This window comes from Erinaceus europaeus, chromosome 6 (assembly GCF_950295315.1).
Source record: "Erinaceus europaeus chromosome 6, mEriEur2.1, whole genome shotgun sequence".
NCBI classification, from domain to species: Eukaryota; Metazoa; Chordata; class Mammalia; order Eulipotyphla; family Erinaceidae; genus Erinaceus; species Erinaceus europaeus.
Genome location: NC_080167.1, coordinates 8,596,366 through 8,611,386, shown reverse-complemented (window position 1 = coordinate 8,611,386; position 15,021 = coordinate 8,596,366). Strand labels below are relative to the sequence as shown.

Sequence of the window (15,021 nt, the reverse complement as noted above, 5' to 3'; positions counted from 1 at the left end):
TGTCCCCAGCCCCTACCTTTCTCTCCTGACAACCAGCACCCTCACTCATTCCTGCTCCTTCTCAGGACACTGATGGTTCTGAAAGAGAAGCCTGGCTGAACAGGCACCCTGGCTAAGCCTGAAGCTTTTCTTTTTTAAACAAATGATTTTAAGATTGTTTTTATTTATTTCATATAAGATAATTTCTCATGAGAGACAGAAGCCAGAGCACCATTCTGGCACATGATGAGGTGCTGAGGATTGAACCAAGAGCCTTAGGCACACAAGTCCTGCACTCTACCTGCTGAGCTATTTCCAGTGACGCCTAGTAGTCTGAATCTGCTCCAAGCTGATTGATGCCTCTGTAGACACATTACGAAATGGAATTTGAGTCTCAGTTGGTTTCATGTTGCTGCTGCAAAGAATGACTGTGAGCTTGATGATTCAAAATAACACAAGCATATTCTTTGATTTTTCTAGAGGCTGGAAACCAAGATTTCTGGCTCCTGGACAGCTGATCTGAACTTGTTTCTGGAGGCTGGGGTGGGAGGAGGCTACTTCATGCCTCTCCTACTTCTGGTAGCCCTTAGTATCCTTGTTCCTGCCTGGGCCATCAACCCAATCTGCCTCCAGCCTCACAAACCATTCTCCTTGTGTCTTCTAAGAAGGCCACCAGCCATATGGGGTCAGGGTCCCTCTTAATCTGGTGCAATCTCCTATTAACCCCATTCCAGCTTCAAAGACTATTTCCAAAGGTACTGAGGGTTTTGAGTTGGAGACATTGTCCGGGGAGAGGCTTGTTCACCCTTCAAAGGGCTCACTAACCCTCATTAAACAGAGGCTGAGAGAAACTCCCAGTAAAGAGGCTGAAAATTCACTGGGAAACATAATGACATGCACATCCCCAACTACTCTGCTGACAGGTGGACAAGTGTGTGGTCAGGGCAGGGCTTTGTCACCAGAATGTCCCTCTGGTGGTATTGCTCTGCACTTGGGGAGAAGAATGTGTCTGGAATGAGCCCCTCACACTCCATAACAGAGCAGCCCAGGGATGAGGGCTGGGTTTATGGGCCCAACAGAGACAACTGCAAGGCAGGACAACAGGGCAGAGAGAGAGCAGGGACTCCTTGCAGGAGCTGACCTCTCTACAAAAAGAAGCCCATGCCACCTAGCAGAAGTCCTTCCTGCCAAGTGCATGGCCTGAGTTGAACCATGGGGAAACAGAGCCCGATCAAGGAGTTATGATGCAGCTGGCTCCAATTCTTCAAAGATGCCCAAGTCACAAAACCCAAGACTGAGGAGCTGCTCTGCCTTGACATCTCAATGTGATATGTGACCGTGGAGGCTGAGCCGTTGAGAAAAAACTGCTCTAAAGGAGACTATCAAGACAATTGCTGCAACTGACACACAGCTAGATGAAAAGTCTTGAGTCATTATCCAGTTAACTAAATTTGGTAACTCTGTGTAGTTGCATAAGAAAATGAGATGCCTAGTCTCAAATGGTTCTTAAGAATGAGAGACAGGGAGAAGGGGAGCTTGAGAAAGAGAGTTGGGAGGGTGGGGACTAGAAAGAGGAAGCAAAGGTTCGGGAAGCCTGGTGAGTCCCAGAGAGGCCCCCTCTGCATTGCTCCTACAGCCCTTTTCTAAGTCTGAAGCTGCTTCAAAGTGAAGAGCTCAAAGTGATCAGTCATCTCAGGAGTCGTTCTCAGCTGGAGGCGCAGGTCTGCATTTCTGCCAAGCTTGCTGGGGACACAGAGCATTGGCCTAGGACACACCTTGAAAAGCCCTGGGAAGACTGACTACAAGTGTAAGAGTGAGCGCCAAGGAAGCCAGACAGAAGGAAGCAGATAAAAATATTTTACTGCCTTGTAGCCACCAAGTTGCAGATGCTACCATGATCCCATCCTGACTTCCCTAGACATAAGACCTCACCAATGTGTCCTGGAACCACACCTCTCCGGAGCCCTACCTCACCAGGGAAAGACAGAAACAAGCTGGGGGTGTGGAGTAACCGGCCAATGTCCATATTCAGTGGAGAAGCAGTTACAGAAGGCAGACCTTCCACCTTCTGCACCCCATAAAGATTTTGGTCCATACTCCCAGAGGGTTAAAGAATAGGGAAGCTTTCAATAGAGAGGATGGGACACAGAACTTTGATACTGGAAACTGTGTGGAATTGTACCCCTGTTATCTTACAATCTTATCAATCATTAAATCACTGATAAAAAATTTTAAAAAAAGAAAAAGCACAAATGGGAGGAGGAAGCAAGTGGTGGGAGTTTTTCAACATGAATTTTTCCACATCATCATTCCTTTGTTTCTAGGTATACCATTGTTGTTTGGGGTGGAGGGGAGGTGTTGCTGAGGATTGAACCTCTACTTGTGGAGCAGGTGCTCTGGCACTCAGCCTGGTCCCTGGGGAAGTGTGCACAGTCTCATGCCAGCAGGGCCCCAGATCCAGAGCCTGCCTGGTGGGTCGCAGGTGATGAGGCGATGTCAGGGCCTGCTGGGACCTCAGTTTCTCAAACACAGGCTGCCAGGTGCACAGGGGCTTCCTAAGTCTATCAGGTGGGAGGGGGTAGATGGGGCACCGTTTCTGCCTGCTCATTTCTGGGGAGATGGGTTTTCCCGTTGGAATCGCCACCCGAGTCAGGTCAGAGCCCAGTTTCTTGAAACTTCTCCCGATTTGGAATCAAAGCCTGGTTCAGGCAGAAACTCCAGCGGAGATAGGCGCCTCCTCCTCCCTGTCTACCGGAGCGGGTAATGAACCTTGGCCTCAAGCCTCATTAAACTCCATTATATAATCACCCCATCCAGCTCTTGAGAGCCCTTCCAGTGGCTGGTTTCTTGGGAGCCTGCTGCTCAGCCTCATCAGCCTTTATGGCTACCTGCTGCCTCCCAGCAAGCCAGCCCTCCACCCAGCCTCCAGCTGACCAGACCCTGGGGGGCAGGGGGTGTCACTGTCCCTTAACTCCTGGGACAAAGACCAGGAGCTACCTGGACAGTAGGGTAGGAGGCAAAGGCACAAGAAGCCAACACAGGTGGACAAGGTGAGGCATGCTGGTATTCCACAGAATCTGGGCCTTGGGTTGCATGAACAGGGCCCTAGGTTCAATCCCCAGCACTGCACAGATGACAGAGAGGTGCTCTATTCTCTGGTTAAACACATAAAATCTTAAAACAGAGAATGGGACCTCAGAGAAAACTCCAGCTAATGCTGTCAGGACCCAGGGGCAAACGGGGGTGGGGAGGGAGGGCAGGGAGCTTCACCACTATCCCTCTGGGAGCTGTTGTCCAAGGTCCCAGCCCCACAGGCAGCTGATAAGGGAACCCCAGCACAGCACAGGCGTCCAGGGCCAACCCCCAACTCATCATCCTCCTAGGCCTCCAGGGGAACAGCTGCAGGGAGAACTGTCCACTCAACACACTCTTCAGATGCTGGACACAGCTGCCTGGTACCATCCCTAATTGTGCAGTAGTGCTTTGGGCTACTGGAATCGGTCCCCTAATTCCAGTACCATGGACAGGTGGGCAGCGGTGGGGGGCATACAGGAGAGCAAGCACATACTCATCCAATGCCCCGAGTCACTATCCTCTGAGAAGGTCCAGAGAGTGAACCCCCCGAGGCAGCCGAGCTGTCCTGGGCACAGAGACACCCACAGTCAGTGGCAGAAAGCAGCAGGCCAGCCCACCACCACACAAAGGCAAATGAATGCCAAGGACTCTCAGGACCATGAGAAGCTAGGAGTGAATGGAATAGACGGGCTTAGCCCTGTCCCTCAAGTTAGGGAATCAGAGGATGTAGATGCTACTAGAAACAGAAGCTGGACGCCAGCATATGGGTAATCCAGGCATCAGGCAATGAACCCCTCAAACCCTCACAGCTGTCCCTGACCCCATTCCAACTGTAGGGAGGCTCAGAGAGGCACTCGTCTTACTTAAGGTCAGGTCCCCTGCTGAAACATAACAGAGAGGATTTGAACCCAAGCCTGTGACATCCTAGCTTCCCCATAGGCCCCTGCACCTGCTATCATCACCATTGTCCAGGCTTGCCCAGCCCCCCCCACCTACCAAGCAGCTCCTCCCCAGCCCCCAGCCCCCCACCCCGGCACTTCCTGGCTCTCTAACACTGATTGCTCCTGACAAATTAATAAATTGGCCTCCTGGTGGTGACGTGTCGTGAGGGCTATTTCAGTCTGCTGGGTGCAGTACAGGGCCCTCACCCCCCACACTGAGACAAGGCAGCACTAGGTCAGTCCTCACTGGCATCAACACAGGTCTCTTCAGGTTCCAGGCCAGCAGCTGGGCAGGGCACCCCACACCGTGGGTGGTAAATGGAATCTGACTCCCCTCCCCAAAGTGTATGCTGGGCTGAGGTAGCCTCACTCCTGACAGTGGACACTCATTTGGACATTCTGTGTGCAGTGTTCCAGGGGCAGAACTAGCAGCCTGCCCCAAATTCTTAAAGGGCTCATGGCCTCCTGAAGTAACATGTTTAAAGGGTCAGGAGACAGCCCATCCAGCAAAGCACGCACCTTACCATGTTCTCATGCATGGGCTGCTGGGATTGATCCCCAGCACCACATAGAAGCAGCATGGACAGCATCAGGGGGAGCTCCATGGATGGTGAAGTGGTGCTGTGGTGGCTATCCTCTCTGTCTCTCCTTTCTCCAGTAAGTAAATAAACAGACAAGGTGAAGAGTAGACATTTGGGCCACGGAGGGCACATATTCTAGACTCCTGTTCACTCCCCATGCAACACTGAAATAATAGTAAGTGGTACAATCCTTGTGTGAGGGCTGACACTGCTCCTGTAGAGAAGGGCAGCTGGAGGACCTTGGTTACCACCTCATACCTGGAGGGGAGGCTGGCATACTCTGGAGTTGGAGAGTACCCATGTGACCTCAGCAAGCTCTTCAATGCCCCGAGGCCTCAGTGTCCCCATCTACACCAGGGGGATCATGTGTCCATGCACCCCCTGCTGCATGGACTAAGGTCATGCGGGGTAGAGGCGGGCACTGGTGCTCTGTACTCAATCCATCTACTGGGATGGCTGCACAGACCGACAGGGCTCACTGCCCTCCTGACCGGCCCAGTTCCCTGTCAATAAAACTTGTTTCTCTAGCCACTTTTTTTTTTCCAGGGCTTCCCTGTGACCCCATCTGTGCCTGTTCAACAAAACAGGCCTCTGGGCAGAGAAGAATGACTGCCCTCTCAACCTCAGACCTCCATCACCAAGAAGTTCCATTTCCACGCCCCGTAATAACTGGTTTGTCCAGGGCAGAAATTCACAGAAGCAGAATGGAAACCACCCCCAGGCCACGCTTAACCCGGTGGGAACCCAAACCCATCGTGAGATGTCAAAGGTGAGGCATGCTGACCTGAGTGCGCATGTGTGTGGGAGCTTAACCAGAGATGCCATGTCCAAGGGGTCGAGAGAGAGGCCCTGGGCAGCAGCCAAGCGGAGAGGGACAAGGCTGCTTCCTGATGGCCCAGAGGCTCCATCACCCCCAGAACACCTGCAGACAAGGAGCAGGGAGCAGGGACAACAGCCAGTCCCCTCCCCACCGTCTATGCCCACCCTTCATTTCCAAACCATGAAAGGCACAGGATGCAAGCTGAGCTGTTCCAGGGGCAGAATTATCAGCCTGCCCCAAATTCTTAAAGGGCTCATGGCCTCCTAAAGAAACATGTTTAAAGGGTCAGGAGACGGCCCATCCAGCAAATCATGTACCTTACCATGTTACCATGCATGGGCTCCCCTTCTGAGAGCACTTTCTCAAGAGCAAGAAGAGGGCGGGAGAGATCACCTGCAGTGAAGAGGACAGTGTGCAGCAGGGCAGGGTGGGAGACTTACTTGCAGAGAAGCTGGCCTCAGTGTGGACAGGTGGGGTGGAGGGCAGGAAGGGCGCGTGTCCCACGAAGAAGGAGCGCAGTGAGCGCTCACACAGGAGCGGGGAGCGCTGCTGTGCTGGAATGTTCTCACAGCTGCCCACACTGCTGTGGATCTTGAGGTTCAAGGGTTTGCTCTTCTTCTTGGTTCTGGGAGGAAGACAGGAGAGAGACAAGACGGCAACGCATCCATCAGACACGAATGGTCATGGGGGGCACCAGGTTTGCATGCCAGAGGCCCTGGAGGTCCCCAATTCAATCCCTGGCATAGCCATATTCCAGAGCTGAGGGCTGCTCTGGTCTCCTTCTCTTGTGAAAATAAATGAATATTTTCATGTTATTTTAGTCTTAAGATGTTTACTTATTAATTAATGAGAGAAAGAAGGAGCGAGAGAAACAAAGCATCGCTCAGGTACATGCAATGCCAGGGATCAAACTCAGGACCTCATGGTTGAGAGTACAATACTTTATCCACTGGGCCTTCTCCTGGGCTGCAAATGAATTTTTAAAATTGGTTCTTAGGAGGAACGCCAGATCTCCTGAAGGTGATGCCCAGTGTCCACCTCCCTCTTTCAGTCTCCTTACTCTGAACTCTGGCCACGCCCTCCCAGCTGCTTCTCGCCTCCATCCTCAGTGCTCACTGTCCCAACTCCCTGAATAGCCCCTCTCCTCTGCCCATTTTTGATAATCCTGCTCTTAAATTCCCTCCTCAAGGAAGTCTTCCCTGATAGTCCTCCTTCCTCCTGGTCTGGGCCAGATGCTCCTTGCTTCTCCTAAGACATTTCAGATAAATCGCTACAGATATGGTTTACGATTTTTCCACGGTTCTTTCATATTCCGAGCAGACTGCAGGTCTTGGGAGAAGGGCCACCGTTCTATTGTTTGTGTCTCTGTCCTGGGCAAATGGCAGTGTACCTGCCACACACTAGGTGCTCACTGCAGGCTGGCTCAACATCTGACTGGATTTAAACTGTTGCCATCACACTGCACCCTGGACTATGGACTCCTTGAGGGCAGGTACTCTCAGCTCTTGCTCAGCACCAGCAGAACAGCATGAACCTCTCACTCTAATTCTAAAACAAGCACTCCCCTGCCTGAGCAACTAAGCAGGGTTTTTATTATTATTTGTAAGAGAAATTGAGAAGAGAGAGGGGATGGAGAAGGAAAGAAACAAAGAGGCAGACACTTGCAGACCTACTTCACCACTTGTGAAACTTCCTCCCTGCAGCAGGTGTGGACCGGGGCTTGAACCCAGGTCCTTGCACAAAGTAATATGTGCACCCAACCAGGTGCTCCACCACCTGGCCCCAAGTGGATCTGGTTTTAAACTGTCTCCCAAGCTCCCCTCACAGCTCTCTTCCCACCTTCCCACAAAGCCCCACTCCAGTCTGGCCAGGAGCCTGGCACCCTCTTGTGGTCAGTGAATCCTGCCTGAAAACCGGCAGTTCTGATGGAAGGGGCATTGATTTGGGCCTAGCGCACAGTAGCCCACAGGTCACCCAATCCGGGAGGCTCCCGCTCATGTGTCCAGAAGTCCAGTGAGCCTCCAGAGTTGCCTCTCGCAATGCCCATGCTGGTCACCAGGCTCATGACCTCCAGGGGTGCTGGGGACTGCAAGCAGGCCCATAGTACCCACATGAGATGCCCGAGGTTGGACCAACCAGGAGAACAAGGAGGGGTGGTGTCTCATTCCACACGAGTGTCCAGAGGCAGAGTCTTACTCTACAACTTGAGCTGGGTCTGGTGTACTGCAACAAAGTAAAGGACTCTGGGGGTGGGGGTGGGAATGGGGGCTCAGGTCCTGGAACATGATGTCAGAGGACCTAGAGAGGGTTAAATTATTATGTGGAAAACTGAGAAATGTTATACATGTATAAACTACTGTGTTTTATTTTTTTGTTACAGTATTTTATTGTTGACTATAAACCATTAATCCCCCAATAAAAAAGCAATAAAAAAAGATAAATCTCTACAGAGGTGGTGCAATTCACAAGTTAAACTCATGAGGGAAGAACGGACACATCAAGAGGTCCTGACTGTGGCCACTTTGTTCCTGTGTCCTTGCCTGAACAATGTGACAGATAACAGCACCCATCTAAAAAGGATATTACAATTCTTTTTTTTTTTTTACTTCCACCAGGATTATCACTAGGGCTCAATGCCTGCACAACAAATCCACTGCTCCCACAGCCTTTCTTTCTTTCCCTTCCTTCCTTCCCTCCTTTCTTTCTTTCTTTCAAAGCCAGAGAGAAACTGAGATGGAAAAGGGAGGGAGAGAGGGGAGGGAGGGAGGGAGGGAGAGAGAGAAAGAGAGAGCACTACCTGCAACACTGCTTCATCACTCATGAAGTTTCCCCCTGCAAGTGGGGAACAGGGGATTGGATCCAGGTCCTTGTGCATGGTAGTGTGTGCCCTAACGGGACCACCTGACCTCATCACGACAATTCTACTAGATAACACACCAGGTACAGGGCCTAAGACTGTTGCTACGACTATGCTAAACTAGGTTTCTGCATGGCCACAGGGCAAGGACCTCAAAGAGGCCAAAATGAAAGCTAAACTGCGCTTTTCACCCAAGATACCTAGTAACTCCTTTAAGCCACCACTGTCATTGAAAAATGAAGAAGATGCAGTCAACTCCTCTGGCAACAGATGTTACGGCCATCTAATTATTTGCAAAACACAAACGGGAGTCTTGAGACACTGGGATACTATGTGGCAAAGCCAGGTCCTTTGGACCAGAAGAGGCCAGTCTGGCATCACACATTAACTGTGGCTCAGTGACTGCAGAGTGTTAACTTGTTCAGTGGCCATAGCCACTGATGGAGCAGAGAAGAAGTGTCTATGCAGACAAACTAGTCAGATAGATGGATGGAAGTAAAGCTGCATGAGTGGACAGACAGCAGAAAAGATGAAATAGTGGAAGGATTAACAGGAAGGATAGAAAATGGTAGCATGGGTAGAAGGAATGGAAGAAGAGAGGAAGGAGGATGAGAGGACAGAGATGGAATGGGATGGGAGACAGAGATGGAATGAAAGAGAATGTCAAGATTAATAAAAGAGGACAGAAGAAGGATGGATAGAATAAATAATGGACAGATAAACAGGTGGACAGGTGGATGAGTGGAAGAATGTCTGAGGAATAGCTGATTGAATAGGTGAATGGGTATACAGGTGGGTCGATGAACAGATAGGAAGATGGATGGATGCAAAGGAAGACTGAAAGGTCAAATAGGAGAAGAAGAAGAAGTGGGTGCTGAGACAAACGTAATCAAGTAAGAAAGGATGGTAGAATGGAAAGATGGACAGAAGGAAGAGAAGGTGATGGAAGGAAAACTAAGAGCTTCCCATCCATCAGGAAAGTCTTCATGGCCGGGAACTGGGCTTCACCTTTATGTCCTTTACCAGACCCAGACGTGCCAGAGGGGAAAACACCCAAAGTGACTGTGCCTGATGCCTCTGCTGAGTAGTAAGAGGGACTGGGCACTCTGCAGTAAATCCTGCAAATGGGATTTAAAAAGACGTCTCTCCAGGATTTTTACAGGAGATTAGGTGTCTGCTAAAGTCCTCTCTGGAAATTGGGAAAGTTCTGGGGAAAGTGATAAAATAAAGTGCCAGGTTACCAGGTGAGTGCAGCTCCATCAGTGGGAGCTGTGAGAACTCTGGATGAACACACTGCTTGCAGGGTACACTGGCAAGTCAGCGCTCCCTCACATGATGAGCTGGGCAGACAGCAGCCTCAGAGCCAGGCTGGAAAGAGCTGGTGCAATGGGGCACCTGGCTAATTGCACACTTTATTATGCACAAAGACCTGAGTTCAAGCCCCTGCTGCCCACCTGCAGGGGGAAGCTTCAAGAGCAGTGAAGCAAGACTGAAAGTGTCTCTCTGTCTCTCTCCTACTCTCTATTTCTCCCATCTCAAATTCCCTCCATCCTGTCAATAAACAAAAACAACAACAACAAATGACCACTGGGAGCAATGGATTCATAGTGCAAGCACCAAACCCTAACAATAACCCTGCTGACAACAAAAAAAGTAATACAATTAATTTCTTAAGCAAGTGTTATTAGCAGCTTAAACCCCAAGGAACCTGTGGATGCTCTGAGGTAGGAATATATGTTCTTTCTTTTGCCAGCCCCTGATCACCTTAACCAGCTCTGACAGACAGCTCTGTACCCAGAAGGCTCTTGATCAGTGCCTGTTTGCCAGCCCTGCCTCTCAGAATCCTCATCACACAGACTGTCTCAGAAAGCCCCAAACTGATGTCTAATCTTCACACCATTTTCACTTCCAAAAGTTTGCTGGGCTTTGAGTTCAACAGAATCGCTGCTGGCTCACTTGGACTCTGTAAGGTTCAAGCTTCCTCGAGTGTGGGGTTGTGTCCCCTTGAACTTGAAAGCCTCACCCGGCCAAATCCCTCAGTGTCTCATTAACAGTGTCTGGAGCATCTGGCCCGGCTGATTGGAAGGAAATGACATGGCCAGGGACAGACGAGCTCCTTACACATGTGCTAGGACAGGCACATTCTGGGCTGCCACTCTTTACAGCAAAGCAAAAGCCAAGAACTGTTTTCAAAAATAGGAAAAAGTGTTTCCTGGTCTTCCATGGGGCAATATCAACTGTGCCTCCCTGACAACAACCACTGAATTGTTCTCCAATTGGCCTGATCTGATTCTTCAAGAAGAGATTGCTTTGACAGCTGCAGAACAGCCCCACACAGGGCATTAAGCCCTGGCATTAAGGGGGGCGCAGATGAGTCAGTTCAGGTAGGCTTCATTACCCAGGTGGCAGTGGGCACACAATATTTTCAGGGCAGGTATTTTGGATACAGGCCTATGAGATGCCATTTTTGTATTTTGACAGTGAACACTTTAAAAAGAAAACATTCACACCAAATCTATAATTTTATAGCAGTTATTTCCTGATATCAGCTTCAAGGAGGGTATACTAAAAATACTGAGAAGAGAAAAAGAATAAGGAGATAAGTAAGGAGGAAGAGGGAGAAGAAGAGGAAGAAGGGGAAAGGGAAGAAGGAGATGGAAGAGAAGGCAGTTCAAAAGATGTGGAGTATTTTCTAGTACAGGTTTCATCTAGATGGCTAAGTATACAGCTGACAGTACAAAAGGCTGGCAAGGATACAGAGCAACAAAGAGCCTCATTAAACCCTGATGAGACTGTAAGTTGAAAAGCTATTTGGCAGTATTTACCAGAACTGGACAAATCCTAGAGCCCAACACTTCCACCCCTGCGCCTGGACATCCAAGCAAAACCAGTGGCCATGTTCACAAAATGACCTGGGTAGGAGTGCTCATGGCAGTGCTATTCATATGCAGCCAAACCCTGGGGCCAGTCTCAGTGCTCATCGCTCACAGAGGCTGAATAAACTTTAGTGTGCCCACACGGCAGGTCGTGTCACAGTGAAAAAGAAGAAACTGCTACAGCATGGCTGCTTCTCAGAGGTGTGGTGATGGGCAAAGGAAGGCAGCCATACAAGAAAAGAGCACCCGTATATGATTCCCTTTACATGAAGTTTAAGAATAGTCAAACTAGTCTGCAGTGAAAGAGGCCAGACAAGTGGTTCTCTCTGGACTAGCTGTTGACCTGTAGGGGACCCAAGAAACCTTCTGAGATCTCTTCCATCTTGACTGGGAGGTAATTACCTGGGCGCATGGCTAGGCTATATAATAATCCAAGCTGTACACAAAAACTATGTGCTCACTAAAGTTCTGAATGAAAGCTAAGACTTATAATTTTGACTAGTATAAAAAGATAATACAATTATAAAGGAGACAAAGAATATGAGTTGACCTTTCTCCAAAGAAAATATAAGAATGGCCAACTAGTACAAGAAAAGACGTTTGATGTCATTAGTTAACAGAGAAGTCCAAGTCAAAACCAAAGTAAGGCACTATTACATGCCCATTAGGTTGGATATAACTTAGGGGAGAGGGAATCAGCAAATAGCAAGAGTTGATGAGGATGTGGAGAAACTGGAAGTCCTGTTCCTGACTGCTGGGAATGCAGAGCAGTACAGTCATTGGGGAAGGCAGCTGAAGGTTTCTCAACAAGTCACACAAAATTACAACGTGCAGCAGTGGTTCCGCTCCTTACACATACCGCCATAAAACTGAAAACAGGTGTTCAGACAAGGCCTGTAAATGATGTTCACAGCAACGTTACTCACAACAGCCAACCTAGCTGCCAGTCAATGAAAGGGAGGACAGACAAAGTGTGGCTGAGCCGCACAAAGGAGTATGATTCAGTCTTATGAAGCATCAATTTGTGCTGCAGAGCAGATGAACCTCAAAACCATCAGTTAAGTGGAAGCACACACACAAAGCCACACACTATGATTCCGTTTATATGAAACATCCTGAATGGGCAAAGAGGCTGCAAACAAGATTCATGGCTGGTTAGGGACAGGTGCTGACAACACCTTTGAGTCATAAAGTGCTCTGAGTAAATCCAGTCACCAAAGCGTGTGACTACTAAAATCTAAATCATTGAAGGAAAACAAAATTTTAAACTCTGGTCTTGGTTTCAACAGTCATTATTTAAATACTCAAAAGTCAGAGTTTGTCATGGCTACCATCTTGGACAGAGCAAAAGATAAAACATTTCCATCACTCATCACTGAAGTTACTTTTGGATACTGTTGCCCCAAACAATCCTGCCCTGCAGGATGAGCTGGGACCCTGTCCTGCCAGGTGGTCAGGGACCCTGTGCCAGCTCTCCTCTCCTCTTCTCTCCTCTCCTCTCCTCTCCTCTCCTCTCCTCTCCTCTCCTCTCCTCTCCTCTCCTCTCCTCTCCAGCCTGATTACCACCTTCCCCACTCCCAATACCTTTATTGGAATGCTAGAAACAATCACAGCATGCATCCTGGGTATCTTGGTACTTAAATAGTGGTAGTTTCTTTTTATGAAACTATACAGGTATTTAAAAGAATTGGAATAGAGAAAACACTGATATTTATTATTAAGTGAAAGAAGAGGCAATAAAAAACTGCAAAACATAACCTCATTTTCGTTTTAAGATGGTCTATTATAGATTAGTTCAAGGCTTTAATCCAATAAGTAGTATTAGGGCAATAAGGTGCTGGGACTCCAGCAATAATGGACAGAGAGAGAAGCTGTGCTGGGAGGAAATAAAATACCAAATGATGAGGACAGTAAGAGCCACTGGAAGGGTTGGGTGATGTGGCCAGGACTGGATGGCATGTCTACTCCTAGGGACATCATGGTATTCAGGCTGAGTCCCGAATGTCAAGGAGCCAGACTTGAAGAGGATCAAATAGGATTTTTGTTCTTTTTTTTTTTTGCCTCCAGGGTTATTTCTGGGGCTCAGTACACTATGAATCCACTGCTCCTGGATGGAGGCTCCCCCCCTTTTTGTTGCCCTGTTGTTTTATCATTGTTGTGGTTATTATTGTTGTTGTTGGATAGGACAGAGAGAAATCGAGAGAGGAGGGCAAGACAGAGGGGGAGAGAAAGATAGACACCTGCTGACCTGCTTCACTGCCTGGGAAGTGACCCCCCTGCAGGAGGGAAGCCGGGGGCTCGAACCGGGATCCTTATGCTGGTCCTTGCACTTTGAGCCATGTGCACTCAGCCCCCAGGATTTTGTTCTCAACAGATCACTTTTCCAAATGTGGGGAGAGATGACAGTGGGGGGTGGCATTAGGAGTCTAGAGTCCAGTTGGAGTCACTTAGTTGAAAAAAGATGGTTTGTGTGTGTGTGTGTGTGTGTGTGTGTGTATGTGTGTGATGTGTGTGTGTGTTAGTATGTGAGTGAGAGAGAAAGAGAAAGAAAGAGAGAGAGAGAGTGTGTGTGTATGTGTGTGTGATATGTGTGTGGAGTGTGAGTGTGTGTGTGTGTGTTAATATGTGAGTGAGAGAGAGAGAGAAAAAGAGAGAGAGAGAGTGTGTGTGTGTGTACACACACACACGCACTAGAGGAAGAGACACTGGTAGCACCAAAGCTGATGCCTCATGCAGTCTCCAGTCTTGGGCTAAAATACTCACAAGGGGTCTGGGTAGTGGTACACTCAATTGAGTGCACACATTACCATGTGCAAGGATATGGGTTCAAATTCCCCCACCTTCAGGAGGAACACTTCACAAGCAGTGAAGCAAGTGGCTCACTTTCTCCCTTTCTCTCTCCCCTCTAAATTTCCCTCTGACTTATCTAATAAAATAAAAAAGATGAAAAAAGAAAAGAAAGAGAAATTGCCACTGGGATTCCTAACACCAGCACTGAGCCCCAGTGATAACCCTGGTGTCAAAAAGCGAAACGAAACAAAACAAAATGATGCCTTCTGGAAGGATGCACCCAAGGCAGCTGGGAGACGGGGGAGGGGCTGTGGATTTCAGGAGTAAGCACCCTGTTGTTTGCCTACTGAACTCTGTAACAAAGGTATTCTTTGATATTAATGCTACATTTATTTATTCCCTTTTGTTGCCCTTGTTTTATTGTAGTTATTATTATTGTTGTTACTGATGTCATTGCTGTTGGATAGGACAGAGAGAAATGGAGAGAGGAGGGGACGACAGAGAGGAGGAGAGAAAGACAGACATCTGCAGACCTGCTTCACCACTTGTAAAGCCACTCCCCTTCAGGTGGGGAGCCGGGGGCTCGAACCGGAATCCTTATGCCAGTCCTTGCACTTTGCACCACATGTGCTTAACCCGCTGTGATACCGACTCCCAGTGCAACGTTTATTTAACAGTATTTTCTGCTTGAATTGTTCCTGTCTTATTAAAATTAAACATATCTACAAAACAAAGGTACAGACATTGAATAATGTAACCAACTGTTATTAAATATTTCAATGATGTCTCATTTGTTTTTTTCAGTAAGCTTGAAAGTGAAGATCAAATTTGGGATCGATTTTGCTTCCTAACTGGCTGGTATTAGTCAACTGGTAACTGACATTATGAATTGAATCAATGGATGAAACAATTGTGGCTGTCTACAGATTCCCAGAAATAAGCATATAGAGACATCTCTGTGTGTGTGTGTGTGTGTGTGTGTGTATATATATGCTCCCAAACATACATGTACTTGAAGAATATTTTTAAAGTCTTAAGAATAGGGCACTTTTGGTCACATCTCTGGGGCTGTGCCACTCTAGGATGACTTTTTCAGGGACAG

The 15,021-nt window shown here is 48.4% G+C and overlaps 1 protein-coding gene across 1 annotated transcript in view; it reads right to left on the bottom strand.

Moving 5' to 3' along the window:
- The window catches only part of KSR2 (kinase suppressor of ras 2), a 387,866-nt gene that overhangs the window by 152,128 nt on the left and 220,717 nt on the right, over nt 1-15,021 (bottom strand). Inside the window, exon 5 of the mRNA XM_060193018.1 lies at nt 5,837-6,021. Within this exon, the coding sequence (XP_060049001.1) occupies nt 5,837-6,021 (185 nt within the window). The remainder of the gene's footprint in view (nt 1-5,836; nt 6,022-15,021) is intronic.